A 27,265-nucleotide genomic window follows, 5' to 3' on the forward strand; every position below is an offset into this window, starting at 1 on the left:
CGGCTCCAACTAAAGGTCAGTTCGCTGTAGTGAGAATACCTACTGCAAACGCTACGGTCATAGTAACAAACTCCCCGCTTAGCAAGGCACCTACCCTCTTCAAAGTTTTAGCTACTCTGAAATTGCATGCTAAGACTGCAGTTTCTGATCATGCCACAGCAACGAACGATAGAAATGGAGATGTTGTGCAAGAACCCATTGCCAAAAGTAAGAAGGTAAAGGGTGTCTTTAAACAAATGATGGCTGGAGCTCTGTTTCTCTTGCAGCACTGTTAGCGCTTTCAACTCTTATAGCATATCTTACTTTGACGTAATCGTTTTCTATTTTTGTATGTATGTATTTATGATATTGTATGCGTGTGTCTATATGCTGACTGACCTTTTGCCGCTTTTTCATCGCAAATGATGCAAAGAAAGACATGGTATATTGAAAAAAACGCACAAAAGAAACAACGTCTTTGCCACAGCCACAGCCGGCGTTACAACAACTAGAAAAGACAGGTTAGTACGCAAACACATGCATAAGCGCACCACAGAATGATCATTCCACGTTTGCGACGTCGTACAGCGGCTCGTCGTCATCCAGTTCACTAGAAGCGGTTGCCTGATTTCCACCATCACTTTGGTCTTTCTCATCAACGCTGGAGTAGATAGCTTCCGAATCCATATTTTGTTCCGTTGAGGCATCGACTTTCTCAACGTTGGTATACGTAGTTTCAGAATTCGCACTTTGCTCCTTTTGATCTATCTCAGACTCAACGGTGGCGTAGGTACCTTCTGAATCCACGTTTCGCCCCGCTTGGTCTATCTGAGACTCAACGTTGGTGTAGGCGGCTTCTGAATTTACATTTTGCTCCGCTTTAGCAGGAGTGTAATCGTTTTCACGGCTTGTGTTTAGGTCATACAATGGATTGGCAATTACGTCCCCTGACGACTTTCCGCCAAGATGTTCTAGAGGCACGGCTCCATCAGCTCCTTCCCTACAACAGAAAGATCAATTTAGAAGCCAAATACTGTACACTAACTGATCAGTACAGTGATACCCACCTCGTGGCAATGTCCATCTTCCTTGCGCGTTTCCTTTTGTACACTACCACGAAAATAATCGTCGTAACGATCGCCGCAACGAACACGACAACGGCACAAACAATACCAACTATGACAGAGGTTTTAAGGGTGCATTCAAAGGCATTCACACGATCGGTGCAATCGTAGCCAGTCGCGCATGGACTCGACTCGCACTCATCGATATCGATGTGGCACCGAACGCCTGTATAACCTGGGAAACAAGCGCAACTGTAGCCGTCCCACGAAAAGGCGCGATTGACGTCAGCGCAAGTGACATTGGTTCCATTGCACTGGCCATTTTCCGTGCAGGGATTTATCAGTCCATACAGCCGAATGGTCAAGAGATTTGTGTAAGCAAAGTTCTCGTCGTACCCAAGAACTCGAATTTCATCCATTCCGGTAAAATTAGCATCAGCGACGTAGCGAAGAAGCGACGAATTGACGGACGGAATTTCGCGCGAGATTGTGCTATAGTTCTTAAGAAGTTCTTTGCGATTCGTCAACCATTCGTCTGGCGTCGAAAAAAAGGAGAACGAATTCGTGACGTTTGCTTCATGCAAAAACTTCACCGTGTCACCCGTATCGGGATCAAATACGCTAATCCAGAAGAGTATCTCTGTCGAATTCGCGTGGTTTTGCTCGAACGTAAACGAAACGGGCACGTCAGTGGCAACTTGAGGAGACGTCATTTCATCTGTGTAAAAGAACAACATAGGAGGATCTTGTACGGGAGTGACGTCAATTCGTATGACTCCGACAGCGTTGAGCGGATAGCCCAAGGGAACGTCTTTCTCTGTAATTCGGTAAGCAATCGAAGTGTGACCATCGCAGTTGAGACACGGGGTAAATGTCAAACGGCCGGACGGAGACAGAGTGACGTCGCCCATGTCAGTGCCGTTGACAAGAGCGAAGACGACAGCGTCCTTTTCGTCGTCTACGTAGTCGAGCTGCACGTTGAGGACGTCATCTTCTTTCATGGAAAACTTCAAAAGATCGGGAACTCTTGGAGCCGTGTTCTGAAATTTGCTGTCGATCTTGACAATGGCAAATTGAGTTGGTTGGGAAAGGTAAGCGTTCTCATCGGAACGTTTGGACCGATTGCTGCTCACGCCTGAGTCGATATCGCTCCAAGTCTCGCAAACCTGTTTGCGAGCAAAAGAATCAGTAGTGCAAGAGGCGTCTGTGCAAAACTTACGTCGATGGAAACAGTTCCGGAGGTCCAGTCAATACTGGAGTTGCCGCGACATGAGCTTTCTGCAGCAAGAAACCACTTTCGTTGCTCTAAAAGTAACAATTAGTTGCAATTACATACCCAGTAAGTATCCCAAACCCACGGCTTATTACTATTGATTACTATCGATTACTACTTCTTCTTAAAGAAGGCGTACAGCGTACAGCGTATTAGGTGTACTCAGAGAGAAAGACGAGGGCTGATGTGATGCATGCAATACTACCTGCATGCCAGTAGACGATCTGAGGAACGTCTTCGGCCCAAGCCAAGGAGACATTGAATTTCGCCTTTATACGAATTGCACCCGTGACGTCGCCCTTGGAGAGAGGCGCAACGTAAAAGCTCGTTCCCAGCCAGCTGTGAATTCTATAGAAGAGATATCAAAACATGAATACCAAACGGAAACAGCTTTGTACAAACCGTTTAGTGAGCAGTCTTGAAGAAGACGATTTGCTTGAGTCTGGGTCTTTTACGTACTCGTGGTAGTCCAAAACAGCCGATGATCCGTACGGAACAAGTAAGTCCTGCCGGCTCAGCTGTCCAATGACAATGAAACCCTCATCACGAACACCTGGAACGAGACATTGCAAAAGGATAGGTGACTCATGCATATCTACTAACGGATATTTGATATTTCCACTGCATCAGCGATACTTTCGTCGAAAAACTTGATCTCGTCTGATGCAAAGGCATAAGAAAGGCGTCCTCCCAGCTTAGCCACTTCAGAGCTTTCTGATTCTGATATCAATTGATCTGTTTCCCCTGTCAACGTAAAATCAAAATCAATGTAGTTCTGGATATAAAAACGTTTAATTATTTACGCATAATCAGAAGTCCTGAAGAGTGCCTGCGAGATTCAATGTGCGACTTGCTGTAGACCACGAGTGTGGCATAGACAACTCTTCCAGGCTCGAGCAACATGTAATCGTTAGACGAAGCTACTGTGCTTTGACGAAGAACTGCTGCGACATCAGAGAGGTTTTGCCCGGCTCCGCGACCGACGAATAGTTGCCCATCCCGAATGACAGCGTGAGAGCCATTCGTCCCGTAACTGACTTGTACTTGTGGCAAAACTTCTTGGCCCTCGCGAGAAAATCCTATTGACATGTCTAAAAAAACAAAGTCAACAGGTTTAGATTAGAGAGTTGTGAGAAAAGCTTTATAGAGCCTGTACTGTAGCATTGTACTGATAACTTACCGACTGTAGCAATGTCGTCGTCGTCAAGGCCTTTCCATGCAAATCCAAGTTTGCTGTTTTTTCGCGTACGAGACGGAACTGTTAATGAATTGATCAGTTTAGTGTCGTCGTCAGGCAATACGTCAAAAGAGGCGTTTCGCAGATCGGGTGGTTCGGTATCGACGGTGATACCAGCTCCACTCCACGTGCTCGTCAGACCAGCGCCGTTTCTCGCAACGACAACAAAAGCGTAGACGCCCTTCTGTTTCAGAGTAACATTGCGTAGGACAATGGACTTCTCGGTCGACATCAAGACGCCGCGAGCGACGACATCGCTCGTATTCTGAACGAAAACAGTCCACGAATAGTCTACAATACCGCTGATGTTGTCAACGCATTCCCAGAAAGCTCCTAGAGAATCGTCAACTCCCTGAAAAAGAGTCGGTTCCGTCATAGACCAAGCGGTGTCGACTTGATGCAGTTCGGAGCAATTGGGAGGCGTCGTGTCGATGACGATGCCGCTCGACGTAGAAACCGACGTCGCTCCGGCACCGTTTTGAACTCGTACTCGAACGTAATAGGCACTCGGGTCGAAGTACTGCGACGGAGCGACGAAATCGCCTTCGTCGTTCTGATCGTCCACCTTCATTGCTCCGGCGGAAAGAGGCAGGTTTCGTAGAGTAAACGGAATCACGGCTAACTTGGAGTCGGTCGAGCAGTCGGCCTCGCAGTCGTACGCGTCGCACGAGTCGACACACGGCGTGCAGGGAAGAGCCAAGTGCGTGTAGGGCGCCACGTCGCACGCATCGTCGTCGCGCGTCGTAGCGACGCAAGCATCCAACGAAACGATGTGACTTCTCAGATCGTAAAAGGAGCTTCCAAAGTGGCAAGCTTCGGCTTCGGCGCTCGGCAGTTTGATTCGACTAATCGAAGCGACGGCGCTTGGGGGAGCGAACGGATTCGGCAACGGCGGCACGTAGCCGAATCGCGTTCGAACACCGAGGGTGAGACGAGCTTTCAAAGAGAGAGTCGGAATTCCTGTGAGGATGCCTCGTAGTGATCCGTCGACGTACAACTCCGCTACGGGCTCCGAATCGCCTTCCACTTGCTGAGTGAAAAATTTCAACGTGTATTGATGACGCTCGATTGTCGGATCGAAATCCAATTCAAGCCACTGAATTTTCGGCTCGTCTTCGTCGCGAGCAAAACGACACCAATAGGCCAGATACCAAACGTCGTCGGCAAAGAGAGATTCTCCGTAGATGTGGAAACCCAAGCTAGCCGACGCAGAAGAAAAACTCTCCTGTTCCTCCTCTTCTTCGGGGGGAGGTGCATCGGTTGAATTGCTGCTAGCTTGGGTGGGTCCGGAGCCGGAGCCGGAACTGCTTATAAAGACTTCTTCAATTCCTTGCGATGAATCTCGAACGGGATTTTGAAGTTCAAAGTCGCCAAGGCTTCCTTGAGGTCCGTCCCATATGACGACGGGAGTCACGACGTTTTTGCCGCGCGCCGCGCTCATTGTTATGTCGATTGAAGCACCGTCATATATTCGGACGTCGGTGTAAATCAAAGACGAGCGAACTTTCGTTAGTCCTCGATCTCTTACGAAGCCGATGTTTAAATGTTTCTCGGTGACGTGGACTTGGTTCGAGTCGTAAATAACAGAATCGTGCATGTTGATGTCTTTCAAACGATTAGGATCGAATTTGCGCCAATCAAGAGGAAGCTGGTCGAGGCGACTGAAATTGAACACGCGATTGGGACAGATCATATCTTTTTCGCTTCTTGCCACAGTCAAAACCCCGCTCATTTCCGAGACAGATGACTGAAAGAATGCGTCTTCCGACCAGTTCACTCCATCTTTGACATCTCCGGAATTCGGTGCCGAGCTATCGAGTAAAATAGGAGTAGACTTCGAAAGGGAACGAGATCCCGCTCTGTTGTGAGCCACTACAAAGACGAAATAGGGCTCGTTTGGACGCATAGCTAAACCGGTGTAGGTGTACGACGTCCCGTTGGAAAGTTCCAAAAATTCCTGAATTTTATCCAGTTGATTGGAGTTGACGTTCTGCCTTCCGGTGCAAGAACTTTCTTTAAACAACCCAATTTCGTACTTGGAAATGCCACTTTCTTTATCGTCAATCCCGTTCCAGTACGCCTCGAGTGAATCAGAGCTAGTAGCGTACCTGACGTTGAGACCGTTGTCGTATCCGACTCCCACCGTGACAACCGAAGGTGGCGTCAAATCAACGAGAACCGGATTCGAAACGACTGACGCGCACTTCAAAGCGTCGTTTGTCGCTCTCACAATCACATAATATCGCTGATTGTGAACGAGGGTAAGACGATTGTTCGAAGCAATCGTATCAAGACCAATCGAAACGAAATCCTGCACAAAAATGCCCTCGCTATCGTTCGTCCGCCGATCTGAAATACTCGTGGGACAATCGATTTGGGAAGGGGGTCGAGTCGAAATAGCCCATTCGTAGAAAAGGAGAGGAAGCGACGAGGAGAATCCTTCCCACGTGGCCGAAATCGTCGACGAGCTGTTCGTAAAGGGAGTCGTTTCGACGAGTCCCGACAACGGCGAGTCGCCGAATCCGACATAGACGCCGTTCGAAGTCGATTCGGTCGTCACTCCAGTTTGACTTGTCGCTCGAACCGTAAAAAAGTATTTCTGCGTTTGCGGAGTCAATTCCAAATCGTCAAAAATAATTGAGCGATTGAGCCCGACGTCGACGAAAGGAACGACGTTTTGGCGAGTGAGATAATAGCGATCGTCGGTGCCGAGAGCGACTTCGTAACGAACGACCTGTTGCCCGGGCGACGTCGACGACGGCTCTCCGAATTTCTCCCAATTTGCGCCGAGAATTTTTACAGATGGCTGATAATTGGAATCGATTCCTTCGTCGGTGCCGTCGAAGACTTGACCCGGTATCGGTCCTTCAACGTCGACTATCACGCCATCTGAGCGACCGTAGGCCGTCTTGCCGATCGCGTTCGTCATTGCAACGATAACGTAGTACACCTCGCCGCTATCCAATCGAAGATTTTCTCGAATTGCTGAAGTCGACGATGACGTCAGTGGCGTCGAAGGTAAAATTTGGTGACCGTCGACGCGATAAATTGCCCACGATAGACTCGACACAGGACAAGGGTCGTCGACTGACCATCTGGCTGAAAGGATTTGAGACGACGATTGAAAATCGACGTCGCCGTTGCCGAGACCGTCGACGACGGTGACTCGAGGTGCGCTGCTAATGGCCACAGGATCGGACGTGGCTGTTACCGACAGTCGGGCGGCGTTCGTTGCACGAACCGATGCGAACATTCGCGAGCCATGTGGCATAAAAATACGGCGTATCGCGACGTTCGTCTCGAGGCCGACCGACGTGAAGGGATACACGTCGGCTGAGCCTTTGCTCGTACCGATCCCCACTTCATATCTGAAAAGAACAAGAACATTTAGTTTTAGTATACGATTTTTAGAGCCAACGCATCATGACGACTTACTCTGCCAAAGAAGATTCGCTATCCGTAAATCCATCCCATGCAACATAGATTTCTACTTCCGACTGTTGACATTTTACCGCTTCGCGATTGCCAGATTTGACGTAGAAGTCTCGTACAATGTCGACACTTCCGCCAACCGGCGGAGTGCTATCAATCGTTAGAAGCTGCGACGAGGACGCCTTCAGTCCAGCGCCGTTTCTAGCCTCGACTGTGACGACGAATGTCTTGTTCCGGCTTTCGTTGACAGTAAAGGAAAGATCCAATTCAGCACAGAGTTCGGTTGATGAGACGGTGAGAGGCCCCCCATTTTTCCACGACCCCGGCAAATCACCCATCATGAGAGTAAAATGACTTATATCACTCTCTGCGTCTCTGACAGGATCCCAGCAACATTCAACAGATTCGACCGCGGTAGAAAGAGCCGACGGACATCGCAGATCGCCAACGAGAGGAGGACTAGAATCGACGGCAACGCCCGGATTCGTCAACTTCGTTTCGTGTCCCGAATTGTCTACAGCTAGAACGGAGAAAAACGTCGGCACTCCCTGGGACACATTCTTTACGGTTCCCGGAGGAGTTGACATCTCGACGGTCTTCGTAGCGCTGACGACATCGGCAGAAAAAAGATGCGAGCCGGCCGACCAGACATATTCTCTGATGCCACTTTCACTATCGTTTCCATACCAACTCAACCCAAGCGAGTCTTCGGAGCGTTGATACGGACTCGTGCTATCGTTTCCAACGAAGGTTAGAGTGGGATTCTTGATGTCGATCGTTATGCCGTTTGATGACGATTGAAGATGATTGCCGCATTTTGTTGTCGCCTTGATGGTACAGAAGACCGTCTCGCCGTTGTCGAGATTGATGGGCATCTGAGCAGCTCCTCTCCCGTTCCCATACACAACCAAACCTTCAGTCGTAAACGGTTGCACGTCAGTTAGAGACGGACCGCTTCCGATAGCCCATACGTAGCCAGCCATTCCGCCGCATCGTTCGCTTTCGTATCCACTGAACTGTGCCGTGATGGCGTTGTTGTGTCGCTGATAGTCGACATCCACGGTCGTCTCGCCGTCTGTAGTCACTCCCGTCACGTCTGCTTTGACGATCAAAATTGGCTTCGAAGCGACTGGAGCCGATTCTAAGCGAGCACGATTTCTCGATTTCACCGACATGTAGTAGACCGGAGCTCCAGTTTTCGGATCGGTTAAGTCCATAGCGAGGCCGTCTATAACACCATTCGTATGTGGTCCCATATCGCGCCAGCCGTTGCTGACGTCCGACGTTCCCGGCTTCGTTCCAATGGCGACGAGATAGGACGCGATTCCGCTGTCAGGATCGCCACCGAGCCACGCAGCTGACATCGACGATTGGCCGGCGTGAATGATGCGTCCACTGCTGTCAATGTCTTCGTCCTCTTTCGGATCAAGAGTACCGACAACAACCTGGAATCAGGAAAAAGTACTGTAGAGAAACAATACGTCAATCCCTCTGCACTTACGTATCTCATCACAGGAGGACTCGTATCAATAGTCACTGTTTCCGTACTGTGAATTACTGACAGTTCGGCGTTATTTATGGCCATGACTTTGACGACATATCTAGCTCCGTTGGCAAGGCTGAGACCTCGTTGCAAATACGTGTTGAGATCGCCGTCCTTCCCCTGCTTCGCAAAATCGATCCAATCACCGACGAGAGGATAGACGGTGAACGAGCTACCGAACTTGATTTCGTGAACGGCAACTCGATAAGATTTCATTCCCGACTCGGGATCTCTGTACGACCAGACGGCTTTTACCGAGTCGGATGTCGACTGATAGAATGGCAAACCCGCCAGAGCATCCGCGTAGCGAATGACTAACAGTTCGGGCGGCGTCGTATCAATCACGTATCCATCCGTAGTTAGAGTCGTTTTCACTCCCGCCCCGTTTACAGCCGATATAATGGATAGAATGCGATCGCCGTGCTGAAGGTGAGCTGATACGTCGGCGTGGGTTCGAGATGAGGAATCTACCGATTGAACGGGCAATTGTTTGCCGGAAATACTCGATTGCACTTCGTATCGGGCTATGGACGACTCGTTGTCAAAAAAGCCGTCCCAGTTGGAATAAACAGCCGCTTCCTCGTACGAATATTTCCAATCGACGCCGGGGATCGATCCGTCTCGAACAGTGCCTCCCCGAGCCGGAGTCGTATCAACGAGAACTAGAAAGATCATAGAGCAAATCTTCTACGTAGTACCGAGACTGGCCTCACCCCCGTCGCTCGACGAAGTGACCGTCAGCGGTTTGCTGGCGCCGTTTGACACTTCAAGCGTTGCAAAGTACTTCGTATTGTGTTGAAGTTGAACGGGAAAGCAGACCGATTTCTGATAGTATGCGACGGCTTTTCGAGCGACGACGTCGAAACTGCCTCGACTGCTTCCTACACCGGCAAAAGCGACAGATGCAATGCCACTATCGGCGTCGTGAAATTTGTCCCAGTTGAAGCAGAACTGGTTGTTTTCAGCTGTAAACGCTACGTCAAACCCGCGATTTTTTCCGTCGTACACGAATCCGGCTATAGGGGGAGTGTGGTCCAGCAGTATCGCCCTGTCAGCGTGTCCAGTAGTCATCAAGTACACTAAAGAAGAGAACAAAATGAAATGAGTATAGCCAAACGCTAGACAGTGCGTATGACTGACCGCGATCGATAGCTCGAAGACGAACCCAGGCCGGCACACCGTCCGGAATCTTGAAGTAAACCCGAAGCTGAGATTTCTCACCGTGACCGTAGCGAGTCCAATGAAGAAGATCATTGTCGTGAATGGTTTTTCCAACGCCAAAGTCGACTTCGTTCACTCCAGACCCAGAATCACTAAAAAAACACGAAAAAAATTTTACCGATGACATCCTTCTTGTCGGAAACGAGATCTCACCTAACATTGTAATACAACGTTAATAGGGTAGTCGTTTCGTTGAAATGTAGTCCGCGAATTCCGTGAACGAGTGGAGGCACCGTGTCAACAAGCAAAGGAGTGCTGTGACCGACAGTCGTCACCAGCGAGCCTCCGCTACCGACGTCGTTCACCGCCTGTACCGTTAAATAGTACTTGCCGTCGTCCAAGTGAACCAACTCGACTGGAGCATTCGTCCAGTGAAGTGGGTCCGGCAAATGGGTGTGGGGATCCCTGTAGCTTACGACGTCTTGACTCAGAACGCTTTTTCCGGCTGCCCACGTGTAAGCGAATATGCCCGCTTCGTTGTCGTAGAAGCCGCGGAAATTTCCTAGGTGGAATGCATCATCAACGGCCACGCAAATCGTTTCGACATATAAAATTCACCTGATATGAAGTTGTTATAGCGAGTGTAGAGCTTGTCTTCAAAGGGAATATGACCGTTGAAGACAGCCAAAGACCCTTCGCCGTCAACAAGAATTCTAAAAAGATATATGCGTGGGTTTCGTTCAATTAACGTCGTCATAAAGAGTACCTATGATTAGGCCACGGCGTGACTTCAGTGCACGACTTTTGTTTTATAGATGCGACACAGCCGTCAGCCATCGTATTGTTGTACTTTGCATTCAAAATCAAGGCCGTGTCCGGAGGAGTGAGGTCGATCAGCGTTCCTTTTGACGATATCAGCTGAGAATAGTCCAAGACGTTTTCAATTCTCGTATTGATCGTGTACACCTTTCCGTGCTCCAACGACAAATTTTTGTACTCGAGCCAAGCAGAATGTCCCACTCCGATACGCTCGAAATTGTGAAATGACTTGAGCACGCGAAGTTCGGCGTCCGGTCCTTCGATCGTCTTCTGAACCCGACACTTTCTTTCATCGTAATCGTAGTCGAAAGAGACGCACTGAACGGTGTGACTCAGACAAAACGACGCGCAAAACTGCGGTCCCAAAACGGTCGTCTCGGCGACGGGTACGGTCGAAAGGAGACCGATGCGCGGGCTGGCGAAGTGCTGAAGGTCGTCTCGCGCGTCGGCGTTTATGCTGATGCTATTGTACGAAAAGTCGTGCCAAGGGACGACGTTGGAAGACCCCGTTCCCAGTCCAATGGACACTCGCCCTGAATCTTTCAGAACCGAATCGTCGTGAGCGACGAAAAAGGCCGACAAAATAAACGGATTTGTCGACACGTCGAAAGATTGCTCGACCCGTCCGCTCGGCAGCGTCGTATCATACGTGGGTATCGAACACCGAGAATCGGCCGTCAATCCTTCCGAGTTTCGCGCTGTGACCGTGAAGTAGAGCGGAATTCCCGAAGGTAAAGCGTACTCGGACGAGACGAGCTTGGGACCTCCCATATCGACGCCGTTCTTCACGTTCTTACCACCTCGATACGTTCCGACGCTGAACGAAAATTTGACGTCACTTTCGTCGTCAGTGGCGGCGGTTTCCAAGGCGAACTGCGGTTCATTTGGAAACAAGCCTCTGAGCTGACCGACTCGACAAGTCTCGTCGGACAGAGATCGGCGGCGACGAGCTTGATCAAAGTCAAAGTCAATATTGCTGAGAGGTGAGTAGGAGGGTGGAGAGTAGTCGTGGTCAACGTTTCCGATAGTGAATATGTTTGTCGTTATTGCCGGTGCCTGGTAGCTCCACAAGCGACTGCTCCAAATCGTTTTTGATATGGTAAAGCAGCCCCACAAGCATATCTTTATTTCGATTTTGACGGCGGCCCAAATTTCGACTCGAAGTGGAACCAAGACGAGATCCATTCGACCGCTGCGTGCAGAATCAACATCGATGCCAAAGCCAGATTCTACGTGCATGTGCTACTTACTTTACGTTGAGAGGCATCTTGTTGAATCGAATTGAGAGCTGCGCAGGAAACGACGTGTCGATAATGTGACCGTGAATGGAGAGTTCAACAGCAAAGATGAATATGGTAAGTTTGGCTCCCCCATACACGACGAGTCCAGCCCAAGGAACGACGCGAACCTAAGAAATTCAATTCAATACGTTATTATGTCGTAGCAAAATACATGTTTAAGGGGTTTGCTCACATTGCCTTCCATCTTCAAAAAACACGCTTCAAAAGTAAGAGAAGTTCCGTACGCTCCTCTCGATCCTATGACTAATAAAGCGCAGTAGAAAGAAGAATTATCTACATGTACTTTGAGACTAATTCTTACAGAATGTAACGAACACTGGCCCGATGGGATACGTAACAGAATGGTAAAAGAACGTTCTCGAAACAGGAGGAAAGTCGAGAGATCCGGACTTGCAGAAATCCACAATTTTCGGAAATTCTTCGCCGAACGTTCCAAGAGCAGAGACGATTTTAGAACGAAGCTGAAACGCAAACAAATGTCCATATGTATACGTTACTTCTCGACCGACTAACTTTCTCTAGAACCGCCTTCGAAGACTGCGATAGAAGAGATGTGACCGTTCCGTTAATATTGAACGATGCCAGTTTCTTTTGAATCTCCGTTACAGGCAACTTTCTCAACTTTTCGACAACGGCCGCTAGATCCACTGAACGTTTGTCTACAAAAAGACATAGAACGTCTAATTTAAAATACCGATTCCGTAGGATCTCACTCGGTTTGCATTCTGCTGCTGCTATGTCGAATACGAGATCTTTCAGTAGCCAGGACTTTGGTGTGCAAGCTCCTAATTTATCTGAGCACACTTCCCCTCCAAGAGTCACGACAATTGTCGTCGAATTGGCAAGCACTTTCAACGAAAGACTGACTGAAATGCCAACACCAAAGACGTCGTCGACAGAAACCGTCTTTTCAAAGCCTGATCAAATGACGACCATACCAAAGAGAGAAAGCCAAAATATTTCACTTACTTTTACTTATGTCGTACTCCTTCTTCCACCCAGCAAAAGAGATCTCTACGACGCTTTTGCACTTGTCAAAACGAGCTGCCGCATTTATCTGCTTTGTCCAGCGAAACAGTTTCACTTGAAGACAGCAACTGATTTCAAGGCAGTCAGACGCAATTGTGCAGTAGTGACCAGTGTTCGATGGAATCGCCTTCTTAAGATAGGAGCACACTGTAATGAGACAAATTAGCGAACTTATTAATCGGTGAAGAACGTTATCATTTACCCGTATTCGGAACCTTTAGAAGTCTCTTCAGCAGAGTCTCGCGACTTCCTGACGTAGGACGATTTTGCTTTTCGACTGCAGCCTGCAGTTGCTCTGTTGACATCGTTTGAGGATTCTGGCACGTTGACAGGGGATTTTCTATAGCAGCTGCTAGATTTTGAAGTAAACCGTTCAATGCAGACGACGCCTCGTCCAAATTAGCCGACTTGAGAGAGTCCAACATTGACTGAATGGTCGAGCCACCAATGTCAAAATTGAGCAAACTAAATCCCGCTCTAATCATTTGGACTACTTATCAACATCTCATAATTTTACCTGCCGAGAGTCTGAAGTTTGGGAAGCTTCAAATTAAGATCAGATAAAGCCGTACCGAAGTCAAGCTCGAAACTGCCCAAATCAAGACTGGGCAAGTCGATGTCATCAAATGAAAATCCAGATTCGAGTGCTTTTTGAAGTTTATCGCCACCAAAAGAGTCCTTGATTTTGTTGATAGCGTCCCCCGCAGCCTTTTTAAGTTCTTTGTATCCGTTCTTAATTTTCGATCCTACTGTCTTGACGGCATCTCGCAGTTTCTCGCCGAGCCCATCGAAAGGATTTTTGCCGCGTCGGATATCATTTACAAAGCGCTTCACGGCATCGCTGAGCCGTCCGGAACTGATGGTAACTCCGACAACGACAAGAGAGTACTCGTCGCACTCTTGAATCCACTTCAACTGGGGAACGGTAAGACTGTTGAGGAAGGGACTGGGATCGATGACCGAACCGTCGCCTGTCTCTTTGACTGTGATGTGAATGGCGTTCAAATTGCAAAAGGCCGTCGTCGTCGCTTTGCCAATAGGGTCGCCGGCCGAGACGCTTCGTTTCTTAGCAAACTTGGAATCAACATCAATGTCGTCGATGATGACCGTTTTGCCCGAAAATCCTCCATCGTTGCCGACAATTTCTATCTGATTGTCAGCAGACTTGACAGCAGTGCCACTTATAGGCGAAACAATCTATAAGAAAATGATGATAAAATAAAAACACCATCAAGACTTCTAAACAAGGTTACCACCTCTTCGCCTTTGGCAGCTACCAAGTCTAAGCCTTCTTCGAAACGACCGCCGCCAGTTGCTGGAAAAACGCCGCAGCCGCAAGGATCGTTCTCGCAAGGCCTTCTCGTCTTCAAAAATTTCGTATGAAATTTAGGACCGAAGACCTGAAGCAGCAAAGATTTTCCGTCAGCAATACTAGAAATAAAACATGAGCCAGAGCTCAGAGATGGAGAAAAAGACGTCGTACTAGTCTTTGAAATCTGTATACGCTTCTTTTACGGACACAATGACATCAAGAACCGAATCGTAGGCGTTGAGAAAGGGCGCGCTAAGGTTTCCAAGAGCTTCGAGAGGATTAAAAACTCCTTTGAACAGCTTTTCTACAGTTTGAGCGACAAACAACTCCTGAGATTCCTGTATACAAAAACGTGACGATGCACACAATTAAGATGATCTCGTTGCTCTTACCGGATCAAAAGCGTCTGAGAAGAACTTTTTTGCCTTGGCTGCACGATCGGCGAGAGTGGCTTTTGCTTCGTCGTACACGGCAACGGCGTCAGTCCAAATGGACTTCCACTCTTCCACGAAATTCAGCCAAAGAGGAGCTTTTCCTATTGAAGTAAGCTTAGTGCCACTTATCCTTATCTGCGCGCATCATGACTAAAAGGTTTACCTTTGCCTAATTTGAGTATATTACTGAGCTTTTCTTTAGTGGACAAAATTACTGCCAGTGCACCCTTTACCCTGAAGAAGAACAAACAAAAATGCTTCTGTACTCCCAGAAGGAAACATTTTATTAATTATTACTTTTCCTGTCCTTTGGAGATTTGCGAAATTGACTGAGTAGGTGATTTAAAAAGCTGTCCTATCGCCTGACCAACGAAGTCAAATGTGTCTTGAATGACGGAGGCGGCATATGGAAGATCGATAGTAATCACGTCATTGATATCCTGAGAAAATAACCAACATTGCGCCGGCAACTCTCGCGGAAGAAACACACTCTTTACCTTGAGCGTCGAAAGAAAATCCGATTGTACATTGTCTATCAACGTCTTAGCTCGCCGCAGAACGTCTTGAGCGCGAGCCACAAAAGGAACGTCGACGAATTCGGCCAATTGTCGTTGGACGTCTCCGACTACCTGTTGGACGTTCCTCAACAGTTGGGGAACGTCGACAAGAACGTCAATGAAATTTTGAAAAATTCCTTCGAGGCATCCTTTGCAGACGATCTTTTTAAACGCTTCAACGGCTTTTTGGATTTTTCCGGCGACAGAACCGACAATGTTCTCAAAATCATTCACCAAATTCCGGTACTTTTCAATATCAAAGTCCTTCAATGCAAGACAGCTGCTATAAACGATCAAAAGAACAATTCAATTCAACAAACCTTGAGAAAATTGAGGTCGTAGGTGACGTGGCCGTGATAGCAGGCCTTTGCTCTAACAACGTCGTAGTTAAATCCAATTATTCCCAAATGACCGGTTATCCAGCCCTCATTCCTTATAATAGTTTCAAACTTGGTAATCAAAGACTCTAAAGAACACAACGCATTCTAGATGCGTATAACCGGTTAGATGTTTTATGTTACCAGTTTTCAGTTCCATTTGGTTCCTCATATACACTCCAAACGACGCTCCCAGACTAGATGAGCCGACTTGTTTCTTCCAATCGAGCGGAGGTAGTTCCAATTTGAAGTCGAGTTTTTTCAAAAAATCTTCTATACTTCGTCTCTTAAAGCCAGCTCCGCGAATAATTCTAATTAGAATATTGAAAACGCCTAGTTTTTTCATTTTCCTATTTCACACCTCTCGCTGAGATGCTTGGCGAGTGTGACGTTGTTTCTGAGCGGATGATGGTAGTACGAACGAAACGCTTCTTCCCAAACCGATTCTTCCTCTTCAAAAGAAAGAGACGAAAGCAGTGCATCTGCAGACTAGACAAAAAAATGGAAGAAATGAATTATATTCGGCATGCATCATTATTGGCCTTTTAATCTATACCTGGTCGCATTTGTATTGCCCAAGAGCATGAGCCGCTGCTCTTCTCAATATAGAGGGCACCTTTGTACCGTTTAGATGGTACGTAAGAAGAGGTCGCGATCGGTCGGCGCCTGCGTTTCCTATGCTGTGGAGAAACATCATTTGATCGTAGTGACGATCACGCCATTCTTCTTCTAGTAGATTTTCGTCGTTAGAACGAGTGACACGCTCCAAAGGCACTCCTGATGCTGAGAATTTGTTAGAAATGCCAGATAGAATTCTCAGTTTAAAACCTTTCAGTTTGTTCTCCAACTCCGCCGCTATGATCTCAGACAGTGTTTTGTTAGTTTTAGCGACTTCTCGGCTAAGAGATCCATAAAGTAAGGTCGCCGTATTTATCATCATTGGCGATCTTAGGTTTTCTATGCAAAAGACAAATTGAGGTGATTGCCCATACTCTACTGCCTGATCGTTACTTGGACTTCTTTCTGGTCTAAAGGCAAGGTCTCTGACTGTATTGATAAGTTCCTTAAGAAAAAGTTAGCTAAGCAACAAAAATTGCTACGAAGATTTACCAGAGAAGGAGACCGAAGAGAAAAAAGTAGAATCAATGTCTTGCGGAAAAACTCTTCTGGCACAACTTTCGCCAGAAGAACTTTCTGCAAGATGAACTGCTGAGCAAGAGGTTCAACGCTTGCAGCGCCAACCAAGCCTTCTAGATAGGCTTGGGTATGCTGGGACGGCCGAAGCAAAAGTTTCGAGGACAGGTACTGATCGGTGACGGCAGAAAGCCGGCTCGTAGGTAGACGAGCAAGTGTGTCCATTAGACGACCGTGGCATAAACGATAGTCGGGCGATTCTGTACCAGAAAACGCCGTAGAGTGTCATCTGCCTTTTCGAGTGCCCAGCCCTGCCTAGCGCGCGGCGCTCTATAGCTTACCTGCTGATTTCTTCTCAACCATACAATCTATAGCCATTTCAATGCGATCTTGGTAGTCTTTGGGAGGAATTTTTTTATTGTTTGCCTGTAATTTGACGATAGATCGCAGGAGCTCGTGGCAACTAATATCTTCTTACTTCAGCTTGAATATCTCCACGAACGAGGCCTTTCAAGTTGAAGTCGGTTGGTTTCACATTCACTGAGGTCAGGGACACAAGGTCAACAGTAGCATTTGACCCAGAATGAAAATTTGGAAATTCTGCAAGCATTGGCTCTTAGCAGACTATCAGCAGAAAAAACAATTTGAGCACCTCCTGAATGAACTTCAGGTTGACGTTCAGTATAGTTGTATCTTGACAATCAAATTTTTTGTCTTTAGGTAAGTCAACAACGCGGAGTTGAAAAGTACCTCTCGCCGTGTGTACTGTCCATTGATTCATCTGTGTGGTCAGACGACAATAGACGAATTGTATCATTCACAACAACAGACACCACTGCTTCTTTTTCATTGCTGTAATGAATGTCCTGTACAAATATAAATTGGTTAGCATTGTTCTGACAAGAAGTGCTCGCCAATGTGTTGCCCACTTTTTGATGCCAAGTCTCGTATTCATCATTTTCCTCCGGTTTCTTCGTCTTTCGATACTTGACTCCTTCCTTGGTTCGACCCAAAATCTCGTACGATGCCACGTGCTTGCCTGAAACACAGAAGACGTCTCAGTCATATGGCTCAATAGAAACGCGATGCACTTACCAGCATGGTCAGTTTCTTCAACGAAGTATTGAAGAGAAGGCTTAAAATGCCAGGAATTATAGCTAATGGTTTCCAAATTGAATCGCTTACTTGCAAAGAAGCAGAAATACTGCTAACAAACGCCTTTTTCATCAACAGAGCGTCCGAATTTTCATCAGATGGATGATAGACATCAGATATCTGGCCAGACCGTAGCTCACGAAAAAGAAACCTACACACAATAACTGTGTCTGCTGACATCCGTCACGACCAATTGCAGGCCTTACCTTTTAGACAAGTCCGCACCGCCTTTCGTGCCTCCTACACCTCCGTACTGAACTGGAACGCCTAGCACGATGTATTCTCATCAAACGTACGTAATGGGTAAAAGATTGTAGCACCTTTCACTTTCGGAGATCTCAATTGGATTTCATTCACTTTCAGCTCACAAAGCTTTGACTCTTCTTTCTGTGCCAAGCACAGGACTTGAAACTAGAAAAAAAGATCACAGCTCTGCAAAGCGATAGAAGACGTTTCAGGCTTGATAAAAACAACGCCACAGTTAAAACGTATATTAAAGGAACCAATAGCATTTGATTCACTGCACAACTCAAACAAATCGAATGGCGTCATATAGAGTTACGGTGGGCGTAGCAAACTGAAAGCACGTTAGGACTGCGTTCTTTTGCTCCCCCCTTAGAATCTCGATGCAATAGAGCGTCTTTACCTTTCCATTCAACGTAAAGTCGTTTTGGTCAGCAAGCCTTGTAGTGGAGCGATATACGTAGGTTCGTTCAGCCGACCGGGACTTCGAGACGGCCTCCTGACTTTCCACGCCACCACAAAGCAGAAACAGAAGCGCAACGGTGGCTAGACAAGCCATGTTGCCAGCGGAAAACTCCGAAAGAACACCCAGCGCCTCACAAGAGACACACCGCACGATAATTGAATTAGAAATCTCATTTAGTCGTCTCCCACATCTGCCAATCAGAGGTTAATTTGGTTTGCACTCCGGACAAACACCCCATCGTTCAGCAAAGGAATTGAACACGAAGACGTTAGCCACCTTCTTCAGCTCGTAGGATTAGACGGTCTCAAGCCAATACCGCCTTCAACGAAACAATGAAGCCCTTCGCTGGCTTTTTTGCCTCTCTGATTTTCGCTCTTTTTGACGCAACAGCCAGTAAGTAGGCTTCTGGCCATTTGACTTTAGTGTAGACAAGCAACGCCGCACGCCGTCGTTTTTCTACTCTCCTTCATGAACCGTGCCTAGAATCCGTAGCGACAGTTCCACTTTCAATGTCTACTTTCTCCATTAGGCCAGGTGGTGGTCCTGCCAGGAAGTTCCACCAACGGAATCATTCCAAACAGTGGCTTGTCTCTATACGAAGTCACAGCGCAGCCACCCTTCCCTCCCGACGCTCTTTGGGTCGAGATCATCGCTTCGAGACCAACCACTTCTCGTCAATGCAACGGCAACTCGATTACCATGCTCACATCGACTTCCCTCGCAAATGTTCAAAGTCGAGACGCCGCCGCGTACACCGCGTTCCCATACAAGAATTGTTCATCGGGAAGAGCAGGACAGATTGACAAATACCGCCTCTCGTCATCGGGAACGAAGATTTTCGTTGCAGTGGCGGCAAAGTCCCAAAGCGCCTTCCGTCTCGACGTCAGCTACCGCGGAAAGGAGACCAAGGAAACATTCGGTGAATTAGCAGCGGAAAAATCCCATCCGTGGCACGTCATGATAAGACGAAGCAGCAATGCCGATACCATGCAACCGTTCTGCAGCGGAACTCTCATTTCTCCGCGCTGGGTGGTGACGGCCGCCTCGTGTCTGCAAAGCGTCGAAGCCTACGAGAAAATAGGACGCCGGTTCGACGTTCGTCTTGGAGCGTACAGCACGCAAGGAGACGACCTTCAGACCGTGCCATTCACCGCGGACGATGTTTATGACGGACAAAGCAACGATGTGGATATCGGTCTGTTGAGGCTTCCGCACGAAGCTTCCATATCACAAAGCGTCGCTCCCGTTTCTCTGCCCGACGTCGATGATCAGGACTGGGTGAGAACGGACCTCCGTAGTGTCGAGGCAACATATTGGAACTTGGATTCCCATGCAGCGTATTCAATTGACCTCCATCGGTTGGCTATTTCCCTCTTGTCCAACAGCCAGTGTAAAGAACTTGCACAGGGCGTTGGGCTCAATGCAGACGACTTGTCGACGGGTTCACGGCAAATTTGCGCTCAATCAACCGAGTCGGATTGCGACGGAGATTTAGGAAGTCCTCTAGTTGCTGAACGCGACGGGGTTCCCTTTCTGATCGGAGTGCTCAGTACGGGCCACGCTTGCCGAAGCGGAAGCAACGACGTGATCTTTTCCAATATCTTATCCCGTGTTCAATGGATCAAAGATGCTCTCACTTCGGAATCCATGTCAGGTAAGGTAGATGGGTTTTCCCTTCATAATTTTTCTTCTCATTTTTATTGTGTAGCCAATTGGTATCCGCAAGCGACTCACATACCGTTTCAATACAGCAACGGTGGACCAAGGGGTGCGGGGTCCTACCGCGGTGTACTGATGACTTTGGAAACGTACAGCTTCACGCCTTCCACAGTGACATACTACGGATGGCGAAATCCCCCGCATTTTACAATTCACAGCATCGGCGCAAACGTGCAAATTTACCAACATTTTGCCGTCAATGTAGCGGCCAGGGCTCTCACGCAGGGAGAGCCGGCTAATGCAAACGTCATCGAGATTGCCCTGGCATGGAAGTCGCCAGAAATTGACGCGTTGCCTGCCGTCGTCCAAGAGAAATTGGCCGAACTGATGCGTTGGGTAGAGACGCAGACGGGTATCAAGAGAACGACGCGTCAATTTTACAAGCCCTTCGACGCGTACGGAAAAGAGTCCGAGCATCGAATGAGCGAACTCGAGTGGAAATATTTCGACGGCTGGTGTGGTAGACAGCACGTTCCTGGTATATCAAATCCCGATCCAGGAATGCTTGAAACCGGCGTTCTTCTGTCCCACGGTGCTCCAGGTTATTAATAATTAATTTTTTCTCGGTTAGCAATTGCTGATGTCTGCTGCGTTTCAGTTAACAAGTACGATGTCAAAGTCTATACAAGAGACGAATCAGTTCGCACTCCAAGTAGTGTTGAAATTTCTTTTGCTGGGCAATGGGGAAATACAGCACCGTACTCGATCACGTCGAGGACGCTGACAAGGTGATGTCACTGACGTATCAAAAGTAGAAATTTAATGAATTAATTTTGGTTGTGCAGTGGATCCTTCCTCGCTGGAGCTGGTGCGCAGTTTTCGGTGACAACTGATGAAAATCTTGGAACGCTAAAGCGAGTGAAAATTTCTGTGAATGGAATATCACACAGCTGGTTTCTCGATGAAATAGAAGTAACAAACGCCAGATCTGGGTAAACAACCGAAAGGAGATATTACCAAAAGTAATACTCGTTTAGTGTTAAATTCACTTTTCCTTGCGATCAATGGTTTGATGAGAACAAAGGCGACAGGATGACTTCGCGCGTTTTTTCCTTGGATGGCGTAGAACCAGCAGGTACGAATCAAAGCAGATCATCAGCACGCTGCCACACGATTAAAATTGTTTTTCTAGCATACAAATCCAAGAAGTCCAAATCCGCCGGTAAAAGATCGTTGTAAAGAGAGTTTCACGAGAGCACTTATCCTTTCATTTAGGCACTCTGCAAGACGTTGCCGAGGGAAAAGCCGACTGCACTCTGTCATCAATCAGAGGAATTACAAATCAAATCTTCCATCAGTTCCACTGCGACAACGCAGACGCGCTCACCGAAATTTCATCCTATCCGCAACTGTGCATGGAAAGTTCAGTTATTCCGTACATGCAAATCGATGCGGCCAAATCACTAAAACGCCTTCTTGACGACGAAATCGGCAAAGGAACTGTAACAGTCGGTTCGGCAATCCGCTCATTGCCACACCAGTATATTTTGGCTCAGTGGCAGCAACGAGGAGCCTGTAGTCAGCTGGACGCAGTAGATTTGCCTGGAAAGTCCGATCATATGGAGGGATTGGTTATAAACGTAAAACAGTTCAATCAATTCAAGACCAACGCTTCACAGCACGGTTTCGCCTGGGCTGGGAATACAAGTGAAAGCTTCGCGTTCAGAGGTTTTCGTTCAAGTCCCGTGAACGTTCAGACAAATATGATTGCGAGCTTTCAAAAACTTTGGAATTTAAACTATCCTTCGGACGCTGTTCTCGTGAACGGTCAGTGGAACGACTTGACCAAAAGCAAACTACTGCAAAGCCCTGCGAACGGCTTTCCCGTCAGTCCTTCGTGTTCGTATGCCAAGCCCAAGATTCCGTGCTGTAGAGCTGGAAACAGCAGGGGCAGATGCACAACGACAGAAGAATGCCTTGGGAAAGGTAGCTGCACAATAGCGTCATCTTCTGAAGCAAATATGTGCAATGACGATGTATTCAAGACATGTTGTACGTCGAAGATACAGAGAAAAAGTCTATTTCTTAACTTGTCTTCGTAGGCGCTTTGTCCCGGTTGAGAGATTCTGTTCCCCTGCATTCAGGTATAAGACACTGCACTTGTGTTAAACCAAGTGCTGATTTTTGTTCCCAAAGGAAATCATGAGTACGACATTATTCTTTACACTGGAGATCAGTCAGATTCGACCAGCAACGCTGACATTCACGTCAAACTGAAAGGAACACTGGGAGAATCTGAAAATATCGTTCTAGAAGCAAAAAAGTATGTTAATTCGCTTCAAACGACTTTCACACGCTTACGCACGTTTGTCCTATAGAGGCTACAGCGTTACTCCTGGTTCGGTTCTTCGTCGGAACACATCCTTGCAATTCAGTCTCGGTGACATTCGGTCCTTTGACGTCGGACACTTCAACAACACATTCGGCGGTGGATTTTATCTCAAAAAGGTGGTCGTCATTTCAACTTTTTCCAATTTGAAGAAAAAGTAAGACATCGTTGAAAAAACCTTCATTCTATGCGACTTACATATGGTTAAGATTTGACTTCGTCTGCAACTGTTGGCTTGACAGTTCAAAAGGATACATACAGACGACATTGCAGGAGCAGATGTACCTGGCTTTAGGTAAAAGAATTCAAATTCCTTTTTCACTCAACGACGTTTCGTCCGCAGATGCCAAGAACTGTTCTGGTATAGATGGAGCCAGTAGAGGTACGTAAGCGAGGAGAAAAAGACTGCATGCTGACTTGAAGAGTTCCTTTTTAGAAACCGTTAAGACTGCTATTGAAGGAAACCCGGGATGCAGTCCAAGTGAAGCTTACGGGCTGGCACAGCAAATAACAGAGCAGACACGATGCAACGATCCTTCGATGCTCTCTGACATATCAATCGATCCCAATTTCTGCGTCCAGAACAAAGCCTTTCCCTATCTGCTTGCTGGAGCCCATTCTTCACTGCAACAACACATTAATTCATCCTTACGAAGTCCCTTCTCTGTCGTCAACGGACTCGAGCCGCTTGTATTTCAATTCATTCGCCAAAAATGGGGTGAAACAGCCCTTTGCGGCTTGGACGAAATACAGGCGGTCGGAACAGATGCCTTTGACGACGGCAGTACCCTTGCAGTAACAGAAGCGGATGCTCTCCTCAGACTGTTGCCTGCAGAAAAATGGAAGCAGTCACCCACGAAGAATTATCTTAGGTGGTATAAAAGAAATATCGTTCTTAAAAGGAAGTAACCGCTCCTCGTTGCAGATACGCTGAGAATGCCTCTGACATCGTCAGAGCGCAGATTAAAGCATTTCAGCAGTTGTGGAACGCCAACAGTCCCAAATCACCTATTCCCGTCGATGGCGTTCTGACTCAGAAGACCATAGACGCTCTATTGAAGTCGCCCGCTAAAGGCTTTGACTCTGGAGCGCGGTGTTCCTTCCCGCAGAAAATCGGATCGCCGTGCTGCACTGCTGACAAACAGAAAGGACGATGCGTCGGCATAGCAAGCTGTGAGCCCAACAGGAGAAGACAAGGCTACTGTTCGAACGCTGCCACCGTTTGCTGTAAGACGATAACAGTCATTACATTGTCCTTTTCTGATTCTCCTCTTTTCAAGGCGTTGGAAGATCGGCCGTTGGTAAGAAAGACAAAGGTCAAACAGAGGTATAAACAGTAATAAGCAATTTTCTTTAGAAATTAAATTCCCCAGCGGTTTGACGCTCGAAGAGACTCTAGCCCCCGTCAGGGAGGCGTCTAATTTCAACGATCCTTTGCAAAGAGGCGTTCCTCTCATACATGGGGCTGGAAAAGAAGATGATCTCGTTTCAACGAACTTTTATCTAAAGGACTTTTTCGATCCGTCCACTAATCATCTGCGTCTTAGTCCTTTGTTAGTTGAGTGCATCCAGTTGACACAGGACAGCTCCAACTCGGCTATTAATGTCACATCAGGATATCAGACAATGACAACGACGCAAAGTAGTAAAAGTTCCTCCGTGTTTCAAACAGGAACTGCCGCAGTCATTCAGTTTGGAGATGGTAGTCCAAGTTTTCTCCTGGCAGAGGTTCAAAATAATTGCTAAAACACATTCTTTTCGCCAACTTGAAGTCTCGTTTTCCTTACAGAATGTCTTAAAGGGATGCTTGAAGTGGATGAGAAACCAGGGCAGCGAGTTAGGAATAGGACTGAAAGATCAGTACTCTCTGCACGTTGAACTGCGAAATCACTTTGATGCATGGACGTTGCCAGCGGCGGGAATGTCTGATCAGCAATTCAAGTCCTGGGCTCAAGACCAAATCGTTGAAATAGAAAAAGACGGTAGAACCAAAGTGTAGTATTGATGTAAAGTAACTGATATCTGGTTCAGTATCTTTTACTCCTGTCTGCGAGAACGTTGCGCAGCTTAAAGTAGGAGAATCTTTTCCTCCCGGCAAAGATGCCGCAAGCGCATGTGGCAAGACTGATCACATTATTAAACGATATTCTCCAGATTTCGACAGGTCAGAAATACACTTTCTTTCAATAAAGGCTTCAAAACCGGTTTTCTTTAGTCTAGTCCAATATCCAGGAAGTCAAATAGCTTTCTCGTCGGAAGAGAAAGATGATGCTTGGTGCGGGTGGCCGGGAAGACAATGCATTGACTGTCGCTCCCAGACAAAAGGCTTTTCTACGGCGTCGAAATGTGCTGATAGGCTAATGTCAATAAGACTGATGAACCGTCTGGCAGCTCTTCAGCAACTTCTCACCAGAGAACTTCCAGGGCGTAAGAAGAAAATCAATTAGCAGACGTTGACTCATATCTATTATTCTTGCAGACGTTGTCATTGTTAGAGAAGCATGGGATGAAGCGACATCCTCGTCTCTGTACGGCTGGGGATCATTTGACGAGCACTCGCTCCATTACGAAGGTCGTGCAGCGGACATATCCGTCTCAGCAAATCTTACACTGATTCCCAATCCTCCGCAACCACCCCCAACCGACACAAGACTACTTGGAAAAGTCTCCGCTTTGGCCAATTGCGCTGGATTCGACCACGTCTGGTACAAAGACAAGCAGACAATTCAAGTAAAGACGAAAATTCCAAATTCGGCGAATAAAAAAGAGAAATTTTTTGCAGGTATCTGTTCGAAAATCTCTCGGTGTCGGAACCGTTGTAAGCTTTCCCTATTCGGACTTCGTCTGCGTTTCTCCGCCGTCTAACGTATCGGCGGTGTACGCATTGACGGCAAGTCCGTACCTCTTGGGGGCCCCCTGTCTGCTCGACAGCGACGGCAGAGAAGACGAAATGATCACAAAGGAGCATTCCGTCGGCGCTTTTTTGTCGTCTGACGCGTCGAGATACTTCCGACTTCACCAACTTATCCCGAAAACGGTCGATTTGATAGGAGAACGGCTGTGGGTTGACCACAGGGCGAAATTATCCATAGAAAAAGCGTACGAGATCAACGACGATCAAGACGATCGACTCCACAGCCTAGGACAGGTAGGTCGCTCGCATTTCTGCCCCGTATGCTTCTCCATTGCTTGATGGGAACAATGTATTTATTTTTTTTGTATCTATGGGAGGGCGGGCTTTTGTCGCTCTCACGACATCATTCTGCTAGGGAATTGAACTTCGATCGGACGCCAAAGTGTCAACTATGGAATTGGCGTCTGCAATCATTGAAACAGCTGGTCTATACATCTTGTCAGTCGGCTTAGGATTTGGAACAGAACTGAGAGAAAATTCGATCTATTATGACGTTCGACCGGATGACGTCAGCGTGTGGTCGAAATCAAATGAAATGAACGACGAAGAGTGGAAAGATTTCGTAAACCTTGGTCTGAAAAGAGGTAACAAATGAAATTCTTTTGAAATTGACACTCACACATATTTGATTAGCTTCCCGCCGAATCACGCCTTCCAATTCAAACAAGAACTGCTATTCTGTTCCTTCAGCACCGTCTCCGATGTATTCCTGGCAGTCGCCGGCACCTCAAAATAAAGGAAATAGCACGATTAGAACAATTGTCTGCGAAGATGACGACGAATCTTTGGAGCACTGCAAGTCAACGAGGACTTATCGTGAAGAGCAGGTGAACATCCTGTGGAGCAAGCTTCAAAATGGCTATCATTTTGCACGACCAAAAGATGACGTCAAACACGCTCTGAGTATGTGTTTTGGCGAATTGTGCGGAAAATGCTACAAAGGTGGCTTTAATTATACCAGTTTACATCGACTGTTACTTTCCCTTTCAGGTGACACTTGGGAAAAGAAGAGAGAGCACTGTAGCAATTTCATTCACTGGGCTCCTCTTAATTTTGGTGATGGAGAGAACGTCGGAGCTATCCTTGCTGCTGAAAATCAGAACGCCAAAGAGTTTGGCTGCAACGATTTCTCCTGCCTCGACAGAACGGAAATATATTCCGTCCTCGGTTCGTTCCCTAACAGTTTCGCTTCGTTGATTTCATATTTTAATATGTGCAGCTCCGTCTATATTTGGACTGTATCCCGTGCAAAAAGGAAGCAGTACAAGGGACAAAATCTACTCGCCTGGCAGCAATCCCCTTCCTGTTCTAGACTTACTGCAGGAAACCTTTGCAATGAACTTGCAAGGAAAAGTGACAATCATAGTCGAAAACGAGGCAGAAATGTCGTCCTTGAAAAAATCTCTAAGGGTAAAAAGCCAAATTATTTAATTTTCCTCACACTAAACATCTACACTCCAGGCACTTATGGTGTACAATACGAGGATCACAGAAATTGTTGTTTTTACATTCAAGGCAGAAGTCGACGCAATAAGAAATTTCATAGAAAATAGCATGGCAGAATGGTCGTCGTTGGTGTGCTCAGATCTGTCTCGAAAATATTTCAGCGACGTCAAATTTGAAACCTTTGACTAAACAGTAGCGTTTCGATTATGATACGCATGTTTTTACACTTGTTTGTCAGTGTCAGTGTGTCTGTGAATGCTCTTGTGAACTGCTAGTTTATAGGTGTACCATGAACGTCATACATTTGCATCATGCTGTGGTGACCTGCTCTAGAAATCAAA

At 47.1% G+C, this 27,265-nt stretch overlaps 2 protein-coding genes across 2 annotated transcripts; one reads left to right on the forward strand and one right to left on the reverse strand.

The window, feature by feature from the left end:
* Positions 1-402: 402 nt before the first annotated feature.
* LOC136189375 (uncharacterized) lies at positions 403-19,640 on the reverse strand. Its single transcript, XM_065977319.1, has 46 exons — positions 18,454-19,640; positions 18,128-18,218; positions 18,014-18,074; positions 17,838-17,958; positions 17,748-17,787; positions 17,582-17,691; positions 17,403-17,518; positions 17,305-17,345; positions 17,131-17,252; positions 16,994-17,078; positions 16,629-16,912; positions 16,530-16,581; positions 16,347-16,475; positions 16,075-16,301; positions 15,880-16,007; positions 15,663-15,829; positions 15,462-15,607; positions 15,082-15,405; positions 14,882-15,024; positions 14,748-14,818; positions 14,543-14,685; positions 14,322-14,488; positions 14,095-14,269; positions 13,356-14,035; positions 13,041-13,303; positions 12,779-12,985; positions 12,523-12,726; positions 12,323-12,468; positions 12,111-12,270; positions 11,982-12,052; positions 11,759-11,916; positions 10,456-11,700; positions 10,308-10,402; positions 9,903-10,251; positions 9,669-9,841; positions 9,242-9,607; positions 8,487-9,190; positions 6,989-8,430; positions 3,497-6,921; positions 3,120-3,407; positions 2,920-3,060; positions 2,719-2,869; positions 2,522-2,664; positions 2,263-2,348; positions 1,047-2,209; positions 403-979 (listed from the first exon to the last, which is right to left on the reverse strand). The coding sequence occupies exons 1-46, from the start codon at positions 18,607-18,609 to the stop codon at positions 541-543; spliced, it is 15,198 nt and encodes a 5,065-aa protein (XP_065833391.1). The 5' UTR covers positions 18,610-19,640; the 3' UTR covers positions 403-540.
* Positions 18,737-27,265, forward strand: LOC136189376 (uncharacterized). The gene is made up of 27 exons (XM_065977320.1): positions 18,737-18,909; positions 19,046-20,170; positions 20,225-20,776; positions 20,834-20,963; positions 21,021-21,167; positions 21,213-21,310; positions 21,368-21,397; positions 21,451-22,227; positions 22,278-22,319; positions 22,372-22,498; positions 22,554-22,721; positions 22,774-22,859; positions 22,908-22,946; positions 23,001-23,436; positions 23,490-23,791; positions 23,845-23,865; positions 23,922-24,292; positions 24,354-24,546; positions 24,596-24,728; positions 24,780-24,991; positions 25,044-25,294; positions 25,347-25,712; positions 25,834-26,062; positions 26,112-26,420; positions 26,469-26,645; positions 26,698-26,888; positions 26,940-27,265. Exons 1-27 carry the CDS (start codon positions 18,849-18,851, stop codon positions 27,111-27,113), a joined length of 6,747 nt encoding a protein of 2,248 aa, XP_065833392.1. The 5' UTR covers positions 18,737-18,848; the 3' UTR covers positions 27,114-27,265.

The sequence above is a fragment of the Oscarella lobularis genome, chromosome 7 (genome assembly GCF_947507565.1).
Source record: "Oscarella lobularis chromosome 7, ooOscLobu1.1, whole genome shotgun sequence".
Taxonomy (NCBI): domain Eukaryota; kingdom Metazoa; phylum Porifera; class Homoscleromorpha; order Homosclerophorida; family Oscarellidae; genus Oscarella; species Oscarella lobularis.